This window comes from Oncorhynchus mykiss, chromosome 4, assembly GCF_057628025.1.
Source record: "Oncorhynchus mykiss isolate SJ-2025 chromosome 4, ASM5762802v1, whole genome shotgun sequence".
Taxonomy (NCBI): Eukaryota; Metazoa; Chordata; class Actinopteri; order Salmoniformes; family Salmonidae; genus Oncorhynchus; species Oncorhynchus mykiss.
Window position 1 is genome coordinate 47,632,167 of NC_143025.1, and position 18,245 is coordinate 47,650,411.

General features: G+C 41.4%; 1 protein-coding gene across 2 annotated transcripts; it reads right to left on the reverse strand.

Annotated features, from left to right (window-relative positions):
• Positions 1-9,302: 9,302 nt before the first annotated feature.
• LOC110520959 (heme-binding protein 2) lies at positions 9,303-12,477 on the reverse strand. 2 transcript variants are annotated; one of them, XM_090232220.1, is made up of 7 exons: positions 12,256-12,477; positions 11,541-11,600; positions 11,304-11,385; positions 10,820-10,940; positions 10,565-10,698; positions 9,801-9,964; positions 9,303-9,691 (listed from the first exon to the last, which is right to left on the reverse strand). In XM_090232220.1, coding segments are annotated over exons 1-7 (642 nt in total). In that variant the 5' UTR covers positions 12,258-12,477; the 3' UTR covers positions 9,303-9,612. The 2 variants fall into 2 exon arrangements, with proteins under 2 accessions (XP_090088346.1, XP_090088347.1); XM_090232221.1 differs by lacking the exon at positions 11,304-11,385 and having other exon boundaries at positions 12,256-12,312.
• Between the last annotated feature and the right edge of the window lie 5,768 nt (positions 12,478-18,245).

The window sequence follows — 18,245 nt, forward strand, 5'->3', positions numbered from 1 at the left end:
GGTACCGTGTTATGCGTGTGCATAGCCCGGTGCAGTACATTCCAGCTCCTCGTATCGGCCGGGCTAGAGTGGGCATCGAGCCAGGTGCCATGAAGGCGGCTCTACGCATCTGGTCTCCAGTGCGTCTCCTCGGGCCGGCGTACATGGCGCCAGCCTTACGCATGGTGTTCCCGGTTTGCCAGCACAGCCCAGTGCGGGCTATTCCACCTCACCGCACTGGCCTGGTTACGGGGAGCATTCAACCAGGTAAGGTTGGGCAGGCTCGGTGCTCAAGAGCTACAGTGCGCCTGCACGGTCCTGTCCATCCGGTGCCACCTCCACGCACCAGCCCCCTGCACCAGGCTGTCTCTCCGTCTTCTCCCTACAGGTGCTCCCGTCTGTCCTGAGCCGCCAGAGTCTCCCGTCTGTCCTGAGCCGCCAGAGTCTCCCGTCTGTCCTGAGCCGCCAGAGTCTCCCGTCTGTCCTGAGCCGCCAGAGTCTCCCGTCTGTCCTGAGCCGCCAGAGTCTCCCGTCTGTCCTGAGCCGCCAGAGTCTCCCGTCTGTCCTGAGCCGCCAGTCAGCCAGGAGCTGCCAGAGCCACCTTTCACGCCGACGATGCCGGAATCGGCCTTCACTCCGGAGCTGCCGGAGTCTCCCGACCATTCGGAACCCGTGGCTTGGGTCCTCAGTCTGAGGTCGGTGGTGAGGGTCGCCACGTTAATGAGGCCACGGAGGCGGGTAGAGAGGCGGAGAATGACTATGGTGGAGTGGGGTCCAAGTCCCGCGCCTGAGCCGCCACCGCGGACAGACACAAACCCAGACCCTCCCCTATAGGTTTAGGTTTTGCGGCCGGAGTCCGCACCTTTGGGGGGTACTCAGTTTTCAGTTTTGATTATTATTAAATAAGATGAACACTAACCACGCTGCGCTTTGGTCCTCTCCTTCTTCCACCCAAGACAACCGTTACATAAAAGGCCTAATACCGCTGTTTTTATCTCAATATCAAATCATTTATATGTAACAATTAAGTAACTTATGTGTGCCATTAAAATATTCAAAAAGAAACAAAAATTGATTTTTAGCAAAAACAACTTTTCTCAAGCATGACTTTTGCTAGGATTGTCTGGGAGTGGTCTGAGTGAAGGACCTAATTGAAGGGATATCTAACCTGAAAACTAGCTGTTATTGGCAGAGATGTTTGGAACTCTGTTTCATATTGGTCTATTAATTTATACTGCCTGGTCATGTCACCAGGCAGGCCAAAACTCAACCCATGGAAAACCTTCTGATTAGAAGGTCCTGTGTAGATTGTATTTTCAGCTAGCAACTATCAGCAAATAACACTGATCACATTTTGAAAAACGTTTACAGAAAGGCTGCTCAGCAAGGAAGAAGCCACTGCTCCAAAACCGCAATAAATAGGCCAGACTACAGTTTGCAACTGCACATGGGGACGAAGATAGTACTTTTTGTAGAAATGTGGTCTGGTGGAAGAAGAATTCTGGTCTGATGAAACAAAAATAGAACTGTTTGGCCATAATGACAATTGTTATGTTTGGAGGAAAAAGGGGGCTGCTTGCAAGCCGAAGAACACCATCCCAACCATGAAGCACGAGGGTGGCAGCATCATGTTGTGGGGGTACTTTGCTGCAGGAGGGACTGGTGCACTTCACAAAATAGATGGCATCATGAGGGGGGGGAATTATGTGGATAGATTGAAGCAACATCTCAAGACATCAGTCAGGAAGTTAAATCTTGGTCGCATACTTCCAAAGTTGTGGCAAAATGGCTTAAAGGACAGAAAAGTCAAGGTATTGGAGTGGCCATCACAAAGCCCTGACCTCAATCCCATAGAAAATTTGTGGGCAGAACTGAAAAAGCGTGTACGAGCAAGGAGGCCTACAAACCTGACTCGGTTACACCAGCTCTGTCAGGAGGAATGGGCCAAAATTCACCCAACGTATTGTGGGAAGCTTGTGGAAGGCTACCCGAAACGATTGACCAAAGTTAAACAATTTAAAGGCAATGCTACCAAATACTAATTGAGGTCATGTAAACTTCTGACCCACTGGGAATGTGATGAAAGAAATAAAAGTTGAAATAAATCATTCTTTCTACTATTACTCTGACATTTCACATTCTTAAAATAAAGTGGTGATCCTAACTGATGTAAAACAGGGAATTTGTACTAGGATTAAATGTCAGGAATTGTGAAAAACTGAGTTTAAATGTGTTTGGCTAAGGTGTATGTAAACTTCCGACTTCAACTGTAGTACCAGAAAAGGGTTCTTCAGCCAGTAACAATAGCGGAACCTTAATGATGCTATATTGAAACCCTTTTTAAAGGTTCTATAAAGAACCATTTAGGGCTACCGAGTGGCGCAGCGGTCTAAGGCTAGAGATTACAGACCTTGGTTCAATTCCAGGCTATATCACAACCGGCCGGGATTGGGAGTCCCATTGGGCAATTGGACCAGCGTCTTTTGGGTAAGGGTTTGGCAGGGGTATGCCGTCATTGTAAATAAGAATTTATTCTTCACTGACTTGCCTAGTTAAATAAAAACAAATAAAAAACATGCTCAAAAGGTTCTATATTGAACTTTTATGGTGCTATGAAAAGCCCTTTCTTAAAGATAGGCTCAGCAAAATGACTTTACCACGAGCAACACCAAAGATTTTAACATGGTGCTATTTGCAACACTTCGCTCTCACACAGTCACACACACTTTCTGTGCATGTGCACCAAAACAGAAGAGAAGTTGAGCCTCGCACTTCAACACTCTTATTTGTTGTGGAAATTGACACACTGCTGTTTTATTTCTGCATCTACATAATATTGCTGAGTCTACCTTTAACGTTAGAACTGCTAAAGCAGTCATTCTGCATATTTATTTTTTACTCTGTAATTTTTTAAGTCATGCCACCCACCCTTTAAGTCATGCCACCCTCCACCCTCCAAAGTCCTTGACTTTTCCTAAACAAGTCTATATAACACTCTTTCCGCGTTAGAATCTTAATATCACAAACAGAACTGGAGTTTTAGGAGGGCATGTTCTTTTTTGATTGCTTTTCCCCATCTCCTCCTGACAGTAGGGCCTGCTCCGCTCCTTCTTCCAGTTGAAAGTGTAGTGCCCAGCAGATAAACACCCCAATAATTTCCTCGAATCTGAACCTAAACTAATTTCACACATATAACAACAGATGAAAAATATTAAGTAAAGTACGATGGGGAGAAAGGGGTAGAATGGGTGAGTTGATAAGCGAGGGTAAGCAACGATGCATAATCACCCCTTGTGAATGAAGAACAGGGTGGGCCATTCCATTGTATTAACTGACTTGCCTTGTTAAATAAAGGTAAAATATATATTTTTAAAATGATACAATTGATGTCTTGCAAGAAAAATCCTACCACACCACAGTGCAAATTCAGTATGGCTCGCTTGGTGTGGTAGAACTGAAGCCATACTCAAAAAAACTGATCTGTTTTACAAACAGGATCACACAATATATACACCATGAGTACCTTTTCATATAACCATTCATATCGTGCTTAGCTGTAATCTCTTACAGAAATAAGAAAATAAAACTTAGTCAAAATGCTTTACACTTTAACTACAGCACGAGGTTCACGTGGACTGAACAATAGACTAGCCTGGGCAAATGAAAAGTACTAGTGCTTACACTTACACACAATTTCTTATAAAGTAATCTAAACCGTAAGTGTACCAAATGGATTATGATAGTAGTTCATCACATTTGATACTAGTATGAAAACAAATAGTTCGCCATGCATGATTAGCATGATCACGAACGTTTGCTATTTTAATTGATCGATAACTGAGCTAGCCTGACTGTTAACGGCTTGTGCGTATGCTTGGTTAAGTATGAACACGCACAAAATGCTAGAAACAGCTTCGCTAGCAGCTCGTTTTCCTTATGACGCCAGGATTTGGTGAGTTTTCAATCTTTACCTCAATCCAGTCACAGCACGTTTGTATAGATAATTGAGTGTTAATATCCAGTTCTCGCTTTTTTAGTTCAGTTTTATACAACTTCTCAACGATTTGAAACTTAATTTTCCTTCCATGGAATGGCGGTAGCTCTTCGCGTTCCTTTTTAGTTATTTTTTTGCATGTTGGCGCCGACTGGTGTACAACGTGATAGCAATATGGTATAATATGATTGGTTACTGGAATTTCACTAGTAATGATTAGTATTCAACATTAGTTGACCTGCGTTACAATATGACATACCAATTCTTTTCAGCCTACGTTTCGTTTCAGGGCTTGGCTTTTATTTGAATGTTACCACCCACCAGTTGTTTATTAATTAGAAACAGCTGTATATTTATTCCTCTTCGTGACAGAGATGAGCCAAACAGCATTGAGTCCATTTAGCCGCCTGAGCCATGGAGCAAAATAAAAATAGGGGGTGCAAACTTGTGTTTTTGCACCTTCACTTGTTTTTTTCTGCAGAAGATTATCATGAATCCCTGTACAGTGTAATATGAATGTCAATACGCACAATAGGCTGACTGGGGAGGTGATCTCACAGAGTAATGGTCCCGCGATAAGAACTACAACACTAATATTTGCTTAAACTCTTAAACACAGTTGTGTTCTGTGGGTGTCACCGAGTAGACTGATACCCCATTTCATTTAATTGTGCCTAATCCTTATTGTGGCTAGCTTCACAACACATAAACCGGTCAGGTCGAGCCTCACGAGCCGGATGAAGCTAGCTGGCTGCTTATAACGTTAGCTTTGGACAACAAGGTTAAGTAGCTGGCTAGCTATTTATTTTCATGAACTGAAGTTCAATTTCAATAGGCAAACAACAAGTGGCGACCTAGCTAATACTTACTCACAAGAATTCCTAAATCATTGCTAAGAATAGTGAAAATGACTGTAGTTTCTACTGGTTATTGTTTTCAGGCTGATTGTATTGGTGCTGATTGTAACGCTAGCTCGATATCCCAGAAGTGGCGGTCAAACAAATAATGCTTTATTGGTTCTTGGCCAGTGTTTGCTTGTTTGCAGACTTTTTTGTACAGCTTTGACAGTGCTACTGCTAGTAGTGGTGGCGCTTGGCCTGCACGTGCAAATTCAGAACACACAACATTCTATAATAGAACTGTGTTATTTGATGTGTCAAATTAAAAGCTTATTTAATGTGTCAAATAATGTCATTGTCAAATAGTGTTATTTGACGTGTATCTTTTTTGACATGGAAAGACCCAAACTGCGTTCCATAGTATGTTGTGAAGCTAATATTACTGTGTAACTCCGGTAGGGCAACATCTGAACAATAGCGCACTTGGTAACGTGTGAACCAGGTGCTCAACCAGTTGCGAATGCCAACATCATCCACGACAGAGAACGGTTGATTGTCAAGGGCAATGAATTCCATTATCTTGGTGTTAATGGATTACGCATTTGCATTGTCTCGCTGAAATTTTCTTACTCTTTCAAATGACTGCTCGACTTGTTTACTGCTCGATCCACACAGCAGACATTGTGGGCTAGGTTAGGAATGTTGTGTTGCACGTGTAGCGCAACATTTTACGTGGCGTCATTACGTAATGTACCTACGTTATATAGGTATGCACATCGGTTTTGCACATCTGCATTGAACTAGACATTGGGCCGATACCGATGTTGACATTTTTAGCTGCACAATGTCCATTATAATGTAAAGAAACGCATGTCAACTATCTTTCAATAGTTATCGGTTTTACCCAAGATTCATCTTATTCTTTCTAAACTATTTATATGGCGGATTCGTAGCTGCAATTTATGGAAGATGCCAAAACCTTGGAGATAAAAATAGAAAACAGAAAAGAAAACTCTGCACACTGCTGCTCATGCTCCCAGGTGATTTTATTGTAACAATGTTTCAACCCTTAGGTCTTCAACAGGCATCCTTTATCCCAGGTGGGGGGTGAAAGTTCTTACATATATAGTACTCAGTGACATCACTTCCTGAAACAGGGGATAAAATGTATAACATAGGTCCACAGTATTAACATTCAATTTATCAAAATATAAGATAATACACAAACTATGTGATAAATATTCACAGTAATATATATAGATATACTCTCGTTCATGTCACGACTTCTGCCGAAGTTGGTCCCTAACCTTGTTTGGGCGGCGGTCGACGTCACCGGCCTTCTAGCCATCACCAATCCACTTTTCATTTTCCATTTGTTTTGTCTTTGTCTTACACACCTGGTTTCTATTCCCCAATTTCTTGTTCATTATTTAACCCTCTGTTCCCCCATGTTTGTTTGTGAGTAATTGTTTATTGTATTGCTGTCCGTATTTGTGGCCTTGTATTTATAAGATGTGTATTGTTATATTGTTGAGTAAAATTGCTTTCATTACTCATATCTGCTGTCCTGCTCCTGACTCATCTCACCAGCTACACAGCTATACAGTTCAAAAGTTTGCGGTCACATAGAAATGTCCTTGTTTCTGTTAGAAAAGCACATTTCTTGTTCATTAAAATAACATCAAATTGATCAGAAATACAGTGTAGACATTGTTAATGTAAATGACTATTGTAGCTGGAAACGTCTGATTTTTAATGGAATATCTACATAGGCGTACAGAGGCCCATTATCAGCAACCATCACTCCTGTGTTCCAATGGCACGTTGTGTTAGCTAATTCAAGTTGATCATTTTAAAAGGCTAATTGATCATTAGAAACCCCTTTTGCCATTATGTTAGCACAGCTGAAAACTGTTGTCCTTATTAAAGAAGAAATAAAACTGGCCTTCTTTAGACTAGTTGAGTATCTGGAACATCAGCATTTGTGGGTTCGATTATAGGCTCAAAATGGCCAGAAACATTCTTCTGATACTCGTCAATCTATTCTTGTTCTGAGAAATGAAGGCTATTCCATGTGAGAAATTGCCAAGAGACTGAAGATTTCTGAGGGTAACCTTAATCACCCATGACTGCCAGGGTAGGGAGGATTGAATACTAATACTACCTCAATCATCTAAACTGGAACAACCATCTCAGTAATGTGTGAAATAAATCCAAATCCATAAACAAATTGGATACGTTTAAAAAAAAACTGTGTTCATTATCTTTGTGTAGCATAACATTAATCAACCAATCAATTGACATGCAAAACCAGATATAACAGTAAAACAAATAATTCTGAAAATCTCCAATAGCTCATGCTGGAAAATATTATACAGTTGAAGTCGGAAGTTTACATACACCTTAGCCAAATACATTTAAACTCAGTTTTTCACAATTCCTGACATTTTATCCTAATAAAAATTCTCTGTCTTAGGTCAGTTAAGATCACCACTTTATTTTAAGAATGTGAAATCTCAGAATAATAATAGAGAGAATGATTTATTACAGCTTTAATTTCTTTCATTACATTCCCAGTGGGTCAGAAGTTTACATACACTCAATTAGTATTTGGTAGTATTGCCTTTAAAATGTTTAACCTGGGTCAACAATTTCGGATAGCCTTCCACAAGTTTCCCACAATAAGTTGGGTGAATTTTGGCCAATTCCTCCTGGCAGAGCTGGTGTAACTGAGTCAGGTTTGTAGGCCATGCTTGCACATGCTTTTTCAGTTCTGCCCACAAATTTTCTATAGGACTGAGGTAAGGGCTTTGTGATGGCCACTCCAATACCTTGATTTTGTTGTTCTTAAGCAATTTTGCCACAACGTTGAAAGTATGCTTGGGGTCATTGTCCATTTGGAAGACTCATTTGCGACCAAGTCTTCAGATGTTGCTTCAATATATTCACACAATTTTCCTCCCTTATTGATCCATCCATTTTGTGAAGTGCACCAGTCCCTCCTGCAGCAAAGCACCCCCACAACATGATGCTGCCACCCCCGTGCTTCATGGTTGGGATGGTATTCTTTGGCTTCCAAGCCTCCCCCTTTTTCTGCAAACATAACGATGGGCATTATGGCCAAACAGTTCTATTTTTGTTTCATCAGACCAGAGGACATTTCGCCAAAAAGTATGATCTTTGTCGCCATGTGCAGTTGCAAACCATAGTCTGGCTTTATTATGGCTTTTTTGGAGCAGTGACTTCTTCCTTGCTGAGCGGCCTTTCAGGTTGTGTCGATATAGGACTCGTTTTACTGTGGATATAGATACTTTTGTACCTGCTTCTTCCAGCATCTTTACAAGGTCCTTTGCTGTTGTTCTGGGACTGATTTATAATTTTCGCACCAAAGTACGTTTATCTCTAGGAGACAGAACACGTCTCCTTCCTGAACGGTACAACGTCTGCGTGGTCCCATGGTGTTTATACTTGCGCACTATTGTTTGTACAGATGAATGTGGTACCTTCAGGCGTTTGGAAATTGCTCCCAAGGATGAACCAGACTTGTGGAGGTCTACAATTTCCCCATGATGTCAAGCAAAGAGGCACTGAGTTTGAAGGTAGGCCTTGAAATACATCCACATGTACACCTCCAATTGACTCAAATGATGTCAATTAGCCTTTCGGAAGCTTCTAAAGCCATGACATAATTTTCTGGAATTTTCCAAGCTGTTTAAAGGCACAGTGAACTTAGTGTATGTAATCTTCTGACCCACTGGAATTGTGATACAGTGAATTATAAGTGAAATAATATGTCTGTAAACAATTGTTGGAAAAATTACTTGTGTCATGCACAAAGTAGATGTCCTAACCGATTTGCCAAAACTATAGTTTGTTAACAAGAAATGTGTGGAGTGGTTGAAAAACGAGTTTTAATGACTCCAACCTAATTGTATGTAAACTTCTGACTTCAACTTTGTATTATTCTATGTAGAACACTTATTGCCTTCCAAAGAGTCATCAAAGAACCCTTGTCTTCCAAAAAATGTTCTTCTGAACAAAACAGTTTTTGGTAAAACCTTATCCCTCTACAAAGAACCCTTTTGGAACTCTTATTTCTGAGAGTATACTTGATCTGTTTTCTTACTTATCTGAACTATTTGAGAATTTTTCTTCTATGAACATGACCTCATTATTAACGGCGGCACTGAATGGCGAACGGTGTATAGTATTCACTGTACACGACTTCACTGTATTTGTGAAAGGAGTGACTGAAACAAAGTCGCTCTAGAGAGGAAGGTCTGCTAACTGACTAAAATGTAACATGTTCATTTGTAATGTTCATTGTAATCTCTCATTGGGCAGACTATGTAACAAATATGGTATCTGACGCCAGTACCCAAGATTTTATGTTCATTATAATCATACTGTATTCACCACCACTTGAGTATGACCAAAGAGCTGTAGAGGATTTGTTTGGCATATATTTAAGCAAACAAACTCAACACAGACACAATTCATATTTTATTGAGAAAAAGTTCCAAATCTTAGTCAACATTGATTGTACAGAGTTTGAATCACAGGTCTAGGGGGTGCTCGTCACCTCTCTAACAAATTGAATCCTGAATAAGTATGAGAAAATTTTAAGACATGCAGTGTGTATACACTCTATAGCATGTGGCATATTGATTTTGGATTACAGTGCCACTAGATCAAGGACACATCTCTTAGTTCATATCGTTGTTCTCAGTCTACCATGCACCTCCAATTGGTCCTCCTCAAAGCAGTAATGCCAGACTCAGCAGTAGTAGAGGAGGATGTTTAGGAGGAGGTAGGGCACACAGGCTCTCCCTCAACAATGTACCACACCTCGTTGTGCCTGTTCAGAATCTTCTTTGGGCTGAAGGACACACACAAAATATTAAAGTATATTTGAAAAAAGTATTGTGGTGGAATTTGGTTTGATGTTGGATATGAGTATATTGAAGGATTTGTATCTGTGCTCCCACCTGTCATATCCCACAGCATAGTGGTAGTCTTTGTTGTAGGTGGCCTGAACTTTGTCTAGCTGCCTTTTCAGCAGCATGGAGTTTATACTGGATGTCAAAGACATCATCCATCCACCGTAGCCCCTCACGTACACTTTCATGTCTGGCATCTCAGTAAAGTACACCTGTATGGGGAAATCACAATGACATCTACATTGTTAACCAGCGGTCTTTAAAAAAAAACATGACATACTTGACATGGGTTCAAATGGTATTTGTTATTTTTCAAATACTTAAGCTCCGCTCGATTGAGCTTGCCTGGCTCAATGGCACCATGGAACAGTCCCAAAAGTGCAAACCCTGCCCACCTGACACTATAAAAGCTATATCTAACTATTTGAAAGATACTTATTGAACCCAGGTCTGATAGACAATCATATTATGTTCAACTTAGATTCAGTTTTACTAAAGTGCCATGTGGGTGAGGTTTTTACTTTTGGGACTATTCCATTGGCACTATTGAGCCAGGCAAGCATAATTGAGCTCAGCTTAAGTATTTGAAAAAACCCACTCAATAAAGCACACAAATACTACAGACCCCTGGCTACCGATGTGGATGTAATTGTGTCAGGTTTACAGGTTTTTGACAGGTGTCAGCAATATGGTAATAGCTCCACTTTGCCCTCTGATAGGCTAAGTGGAAGATTCACCATATTGCTTATACCAATCAAATCCTCTCAGATCATGTGCATAGGGCGTAGGTTCTATTTAGGATTTGGCTTTACCTTGTCATCAGTGGGTTGGGGAGGAGTCATCTGATGGGTAGACGGCAGGAGGAAGCTGAGCGTGAAGACAGACGACCCCCACTTCTTCTCTTCAATTTTGACAGTCACCGGAGCTGTCATGTCAATGTTGACTCCTATAGGAAAGATCTGTGTAAGCACTTGTTACCAGGTATACACACGCATGGAAACAGATTCATGCACGTGCATCCACACACACACAAATAGATTGATACACACACACACACACACACACACCAGCCTTGTTGGATCCGGTGATATAGTTGAAGAGTCTCCTGAAGGCAGTGTAGGTGGCCTTGTCCATGAAGTATGCTTCCTCATCTGTTGACACCCATTTCACTGAGTCATAGTGGCGCACCTGTAACACAGGAACAAACCTTCACTCAATAGTCCTCTGCTGTAGAGTGTATTTGAGTTGCAGATGTTGGGGACGGGATTAGGATGAGACTGCGCAAAACGTGCATAACTGATCAACAACCCTGCAGAACTGATCTACAATATTTTTCAGATTACCGAAACCCAATACGATAACCAAAATGGGGATGATAATGATGATCATCATGTTGTTGATTTTATATATTTTAATGCAAATGCTATTGTTTTGTATCTGCTACCCTGACCAACAACTAAACATTAAAAAAATGGTCACAAAAAAGGTGGTGAAACAAACTCCTATATTGTAGCCCCAATGTGCCATTAATTTGTGCTGCACAAGACTGACCTCATAATCGTCATTCTTGCACACCAGATCATAGAGCAGACATTCCTTTGACTCTGTGCAGAAGTGAGACTCAGAAGAGTTTCTTAAAGGAAACAGTGGAAAACAAATCAATAAAGAACAATAGCATACGATTTAGCCCGGATACTGTTCATTCATTATACAAACAGTATTATTCTGAAACACGTGGTTTCAGGATGTGTGGAAAGTAATAACAGAGGTGTATTAGAACTTCCTTACCCAACTCTGGCTTCAGCAGTCAAGATGAGAACCAAGCCAACCAACCCTGCCAAATAAACCCTGAAGTACACACAAACAGTCAGTGTCACATAGACACACTTTCATACTCTTTCACACTCTTCACATGGTGCTGCTACTCTGTTGATTATCTATCCCGATTGCCTAGTCACTTTTACCCCTACCTACATATACATATTACCTCAACAACATTCTACCCCTGCACAATGACTCTGTACTAGTACTCCTTGTATTTAGCCTCGTTATAGTTATTTTAGTGTTACTATTTACATTTTTATTTTGCAAATTATTCTTAGATTTTGACTCTGCATTGTTGGGAAAGGCTCGGAAGTAAGCATTTCACTGTAATGTCTACTACATATGTTGTATTCAGCGCATGTGACAAATACATTTGATTTGAAAACCTAAAGTACACAAAACCACTGTTTTGTGTACTTTAGGTTTTCAAATCAAATGTATTTGTCACGTGCTGTCGTCACATGAAAAACCTAAAGTACACACAAACAGGCAGTGACATCATCATATGAAAAATATATCATACAGACATAACTTGCAATATTGTAATACCTTAAAAGACAGAAACTATGTTATTACACATTTCTATTTCTATACAAATCCCTCTTCCTTTAATTACTTAACACCATAACAAATCAAACAAACCTAATCAATGCAATGATGACCTATCATTTCTACTTACATTGTGCTGAGTGTGTCTTTTCGATCAGCTTAGTTCAGATGTATTCACTGGCCTGAGGGAAATGCTTGCAGAGAAACTATTTATACCAACTGAGTGTTATTTGCATCAGTCCCCAAAACACGCCCATTTCACCACAGAATGTGCAATGGACTTCAAGCGCTTAAGAGAAGAAAAGGTGGTTTATAAATAAATGTGTGCCAAGTTAGATAACGTGAGACGATTGATCTTGATGCGTCTTTGAAAAGCAAGTATAGGATTATTGAAAAAGAGGCTGTGACTAGATCCGTCACGTGTAGTAGACTATTATATATTTCTGTTTCGTAATTAAAGCCTTTGCTGTTTCGCAATAACAGCCTGGCTGTCACGTTTACACTAAATAAATAGCACTTGCATGTAATTTGTTCACTGAGCACTGCTGGGTCGACATTACCAATCACTAGTGGGCAATGGAGTAGCCCTGTTTATAATTGGTGCTAACATGGACTCTTTGTCCTGATCTTGTCCACATTCTGATTGTGCCCACATTTTTAGACAGGTGTAGATGATTTAAAGACACATTGTGATCAGATCTTTCTTACCACCTCTGGAGGTAATCCACATTTATTATGATATTAATTTTATAATGTAGAGTGAAATTAAAATGTAAAAAATTGGATGCACATTGGGCAAACATTTTCCAATTCATATCAAACCATATTCCCCACCTATAAAAGCAGATAGGACAGCACTTTTGCACGACCCAAAGAGCTCAGCTTTGACCCCCACGAAGAGGAGAGTAATCTAGAAAACAGAACTCTGGGGTGTATCTCAATAGTCGAAAACAGCTTAATTTCTAAACATTTTAGCAGACAATCTTTTCCAGAAGGACGTACAGGAGCAATTAGGGTTACAGTGCCTTGCGAAAGTATTCGGCCCCCTTGAACTTTGCGACCTTTTGCCACATTTCAGGCTTCAAACATAAAGATATAAAACTGTATTTTTTTGTGAAGAATCAACAACAAGTGGGACACAATCATGAAGTGGAACGACATTCATTGGATATTTCAAACTATTTTAACAAATCAAAAACTGAAAAATTGGGCGTGCAAAATTATTCAGCCCCCTTAAGCTAATACTTTGTAGCGCCACCTTTTGCTGCGATTACAGCTGTAAATCGCTTCAATGATTTAATCCGTTTTAGAATAAAGCTGTAACGTAACAAAAAGTGGAAAAAGTCAAGGGGTCTGAATACTTTCCGAATGCACTGTAGCTCTACAGTAAATCAAGTATATATGACCTGCTTCAAGTGATCACTTTCACTTTCAACATAGCCACTTCATTTGCGCACTCGCTCCAGAATGGGAAAAAATATTCTTTATTTTATTCAGCTAACTTTAATTATATTCTTCTTACTATAAAATCATGTAATATAAAGTAATGGCATGGGACTTACAGTGCCTTGCAAAAGTATTCATCCCCATTGGTGTTTTTCCTATTGTGTTGTGTTTCAATCTGTAATTTCAATGGATTTTTATTTGGATTTCATGTAATGGACATGCAGAAAATAGTCCAAATTGGTGAAGTGAAATTTTAAAAATTACTTGTTTCAAAAAAACAAAAAACATTACCTTCAGAAGTCACATAATTAGTGTAATGAAGTCCACCTGTGTGCAATCTAAGTGTCACATGATCTCAGTATATATACATACACCTGTTCTGAAAGGCCCCAGAGTCTGCAACACCACTTAGCAAGGGACACCACCAAGCAAGCGACACCATGAAGACCAAGGAACTCTCAAAAACAGGTCAGGGCCGAAGCTGTGGAGAAGTCCAGATCAGGGTTGGGTAATAAAAAATATCAGAAAATTTGAACATCCCACGGAGCACCATTAAATCCATTATTAAAAAATGGAAAGAATATGGCACCACAACAAACCTGCCAAGAGAGGGCCGCTCACCAAAACTCATGGACAAGGCAAAGAGGGAATTAATCAGAGAGGCAACAAAGAGACCAAAGATAACCCTGAAGGAACTGCAAAGCTCCACAGCGGAGATTGGAGTATCTGTCCATAGGACCACTTTAAGATACACATATTAGCCACTAATTTCTAGTATGTCAATGTAAATAATCTGTGTGGCCATTTGATTAATTGTTCAGCAGTCTTATGGCTTGGGGGTAGAAGCTGTTAAGGAGCCTTTTGGACCTAGACTTGGCACTCCGGTACCGCTTGCCTTGCCGTAGCAGAGAGAACAGTCTATGGACTGGAGTCTTTGACAATTTTTGGGCCTTCCAAGAACAAAGCCTAGTATATAGGTCCTGGATGGCAGGACGCTTGGCCCCAGTGATGTACTGGGCTGTACGCATTACCCTCTGTAGCGCCTTACGGTCAGATGCCGAGCAGTTACCAGGCGGGGATGCCATACCAGGCGGGGATGCAACCGGTCAGGATGCTCACGATGGTGAAGCTGTAGAACTTTTTTCTGGGGACCCATGCCATATCTTTTCAGTGTCCTGAGGGGAAAAGGTGTTGTTGTGCCCTCTTCACGACCTTCTTGGTGTGTTTGGACCGTAATAGTTTGTTGGTGATGTGGACACTAAGAAACTTGAAACTCCACTACAACAGCTCCACTACAACCACATCGATGTGAATGGGGGCGTGTTCGGCCCTCCTTTTCCTGTAGTCCATGATCATCTCCTTTGTCTTGCTCACGTTGAGGGAGAGGTTGTTGTCCTGGCACCACACTACCAGGTCTCTGACCTCCTCCCTATAGGCTGTCTCATTGTTGTCGGTGATCAGGCCTTCCACCGCTGTCTAGCAATTAGTTGCTGGTTTACTGGTTAAAACTTAAACAACCTAATTTCTTATGATGGTGGTGTTACATATAGAGAATATATAATATAATATATTTATTTCAACTCTTTCTCTCGGGGGGGAATGGGGGTTCTATGGAGGACCAAATGTATACCCCTTGACTTATGCCACATTTTGTTGTGTTACAGCCTCAATTCAAAATTGATTAAATATGTATTTTTTCAATTACTCTATGACAAAGTGAAAACATGTTTGTAGAAATTTTTGCTAATTATGTGAATACAGCAATATCTAATTTACATAAGTATTCACTCCCCTGGGGTGATTCATGTTAAAATCACTGTTGGCAGCGGTTACAGCTATCAGAGTCTTTCTGGGTAAATTCCTAAGAGCTTTGCTCACCTGGATTGTACAACATTTGCCCATTATTTTGTCAGAATTCTTCAAGCTCTATCAAATTGGTTTTCAGGTCTTGCCATATATTTTCAAGCAGATTTAACTAAAAACTGTAACTTGGAACAGTCACTGTATTCTTGGTATGCCACTCCAGTGTAGATTTGGCCTGGTTTCTAAGGTTATTGTCCTGCTGAAAGGTGAATTAATCTTCCAGTGTCTGGTGGAAAAAAAGACTGAACAAGGTTTTTCTCTAGGATTTAGCCCGTGCTTAGCTACACTCTGTTTTTTTTTATCCTAAAAACTCCCCAGTCCTTAACAATTACAATCATACCCAGCCCCCACTCTGCTTGAAAATATGGAGAGTAGTACACAGTAATGTGTTGTATTGGATTTGCCCCAAACATAAGACTTTGTAATCAGGACAAAAAGTAAATTGCTTTGCCACATTTTTAGCAGTATTACCTTAGTGCCTGGTTGCAAAAAGGATTCAAGTTTTGTATTCTGTACAGGTTTTCTTATTTTCACTCTGTCAATTAGGTTAGTATTGTGGCGTAACTACAATGTTGTTGATCCATCCTCAGTTTTCTTCTATCACTGCCATTAAACTTTGTTACTGTTTTAACCAGTGGTGGCTCCTCTGAGGAGGAAGGGGAGAACCATCCTCCTCAGTGAATTTCATGAAAATAAAAACAGTGTGTAACGATGTGCGCTGAGAGTCGGAAGCAAGTTCAGGGAGTGAGTGTTTTAATAAATAAACACAACATAATACAAAATAAGAAACAAGAACAATTCACAGACATGACACAGGAGCAGAAATAATTATGCCTGGGGAAGGACCCTAAGGAAGTGACAAATATAGGGACGGTAGTAATCAGTGATGAAGTCCAGGTGAGTCTGATGACACGCAGGTGTGCGTAACGCTGGTGACAGGTGTGCGCCATAACGAGCAGCCTGGTGACCTAGAGGCCGGAGAGGGAGCACACGTGACAGTACCCCCTCCCCGAGGTGCGGCTCCAGCCGCAGGACGCCGACCAAAATGACGATCCCGGGGATCAGGAGCCAGTCACCTCTACTGAGGCGCAGGAAACCTGTCAGTCCGGCTGAGACGCGGGAGCATGGCAACCTAGAGTGCTGGAGAGGGAGCACACGTGACAGTACCCCCTCAACGAGGTGCGGCTCCGGCCGCAGGACGCCGACCAAAATGACGATCCCGGGGATCAGGAGCCAGTCACCTCTACTGAGGCGCAGGAAACCTGTCAGTCCGGCTGAGACGCGGGAGCATGGCAACCTAGAGTGCTGGAGAGGGAGCATACGTGACGGTACCCACTCCCCGGCTTATTCAGCTTCAGCCGCAAGACGCCAACCAATGGGACGATCCCGGGGATCAGGAGCGGACCGGTAACACCTGCTGATGCGCAGGAACCTGTCGCCAGCTGGGGCGCGGGAATCTGACAGACCGGCTGAGGCAGAGGAGCCTAGTGATCCCGCTGAGGCATGAGATGACGAGTCTGATGACGCGCCATAAATATATTCACTTGACCAAATAATTTATTAAAACACGCTGTTTTGCAATGGTCTACAATACAACAGCACTTTGTAGGGTAGCTTTCTGTCCTCTTCTGGGTACATTGAGTTCAATACAAAACCTAGGAGGCTTATGGTTCCATCAATTTGCACAGTAATTATGACAACTTTCGGAGGACATCCTCCAACCTATCAGAGCCCTTGCAGCATGAAATGACATGTAGTCCACCCAATCAAAGGATCAGATAATGAATCTAGTACCAAAAGCATAAGCTACAGCTAGCATTGCAGTGCATCAAATGTGGTGAGGAGTTGACTCAGAGTCAGAAAGATGATAGTTGAAAAGGTTTTTCAACAAATTAATTTCTTCCAACATTAAGGAGAAGCAAGAGGGAGAGGGAAAGCTAACTGTATTTTGTAGTATATATTTATATATAAGCTTTTTTCCGGATGCCCCAAACAATCGGAAAGGGGATTCATCAGAGAAAATTACTTTACCCCAGTCCTCAGCAGTACCTTTTGCAGAATATCAGTCTGTCCCTGATGTTTTTCCTGGAGGGAAGTGGCTTCTTTGCTGTCCTTCTTGACACCAGGCCATCCTCCAAAAGTCTTCGCCTCACTGTGCGTGCAGATGCACTCACACCTGCCTGCTGCCATTCCTGAACAAGCTCTGTACTGGTGGTGCCCCGATCCCACAGCTGAATCAACTTTAGGAGAAGGTCCTGGCGCTTGCTGGACTTTCTTGGGCGCCCTGAAGCCTTCTTCATTACAATTGAACCGCTCTACTTGAAGTTCTTTAAGATCCGATAAATGGTTGATTTAGGTGCAATCTTACTGGCAGCAATATCCTTGCCTGTGAAGCCCTTTTTGTGCAAAGCAATGATGATGGCACGTGTTTCCTTGGAGGTTACCATGGTTGACAGAGGAAGTACAATGATTCCAAGCACCACCCTCCTTTTGAAGCTTCCAGTCTGTTATTTGAACTCAATCAGCATGACAGAGTGATCTCCAGCCTTGTCCTCATCAACACTCACACCTGTGTTAACAAGAGAATCACTGACATGAAGTCAGCTGCTCCTTTTGTGGCATTGCTGAAATGCAGTGGATATGTTCTTTGGGGATTCAGTTAATTTGCATGGCAAAGAGGGACGTTGCAATGAATTGCAATTCATCTGATCACTCTTCATAACATTCTGGAGTATATGCAAATTGCCATCATACAAACTGAGGCAGTAGACTTTTTGAAAATTAATATTTGTGTCATTCTCAAAACTTTTG